At 32.0% G+C, this 774-nt stretch overlaps 1 protein-coding gene across 33 annotated transcripts in view; it reads right to left on the reverse strand.

The window, feature by feature from the left end:
• LOC119593731 (myoneurin-like) overlaps positions 1 to 774 on the reverse strand; it is a 102,537-nt gene that overhangs the window by 94,764 nt on the left and 6,999 nt on the right. For all 33 annotated transcript variants that reach the window (XM_037942711.1, XM_037942729.1, XM_037942719.1 and 30 more), the window contains exon 5: positions 431 to 541. In XM_037942711.1, coding sequence (XP_037798639.1) covers positions 431 to 541 — 111 coding nt within the window. The remainder of the gene's footprint in view (positions 1 to 430; positions 542 to 774) is intronic.

Genomic DNA, 774 nt, shown 5'->3' on the forward strand with positions numbered 1-774 from the left:
GTAAAGTAAAAAGAAAATTAATGGAATAAAAAGGTCTATTTCCAAACACTCCAAGAGTTAATATAAAAAATAACACTGATAATAACAATGCACACTAAAGTAGCATATCACAACTTAACATACAGTAAGATAAAATTATACAGCACACAGAAAACTTGCTTCCAACTATTGCAATATTTTATATATATTGCATTATTTCCACAATGGAAGATCCTTTCATGTTAAATCAAAAAAACAAAAACGTTACATCATCATATTCTAGCATCTATTACTACAAAAATTAGCAGCTCAACTCCAATTTAAATCTCTTTAACTAGTAACATTTCCCATCTCCCTTCATTAAATCATTGGCATACCACTCATAAAATCGGTACTTTGAACATTTCTGGTCAATGGCTCCTTTTCCTTAAAATCTGGATCGAACACTCACCCGTGGTTGTGCATGGGGACCACTTTGTTGACTTTGGTGAACATCTTGGCTACTTTCTCCACCATAGTTTTCTGATGAGAAGCCTCCAGACATGTCACTACTACCAAGCCACTGTCAAAATCAAAGCAAGAAAAAACCTTACAATACAGTTTCAATTCAGATATCATTACTAAAGAGTAATCAGTCATGACTCTATCTACTTGGTATTTTTTCTTACCCTCATACCTCTAACTTAACTTATCTGTTATAAATAAATAAAATTGTCAAAACAGTCATGTGTTCTTTGAAAAGATGTGTAATTCCAAGCTTTGAAGTTTACCTATAATGAAATGAAATGAAATGGG

This window comes from Penaeus monodon, chromosome 32, assembly GCF_015228065.2.
Source record: "Penaeus monodon isolate SGIC_2016 chromosome 32, NSTDA_Pmon_1, whole genome shotgun sequence".
NCBI classification, from domain to species: domain Eukaryota; kingdom Metazoa; phylum Arthropoda; class Malacostraca; order Decapoda; family Penaeidae; genus Penaeus; species Penaeus monodon.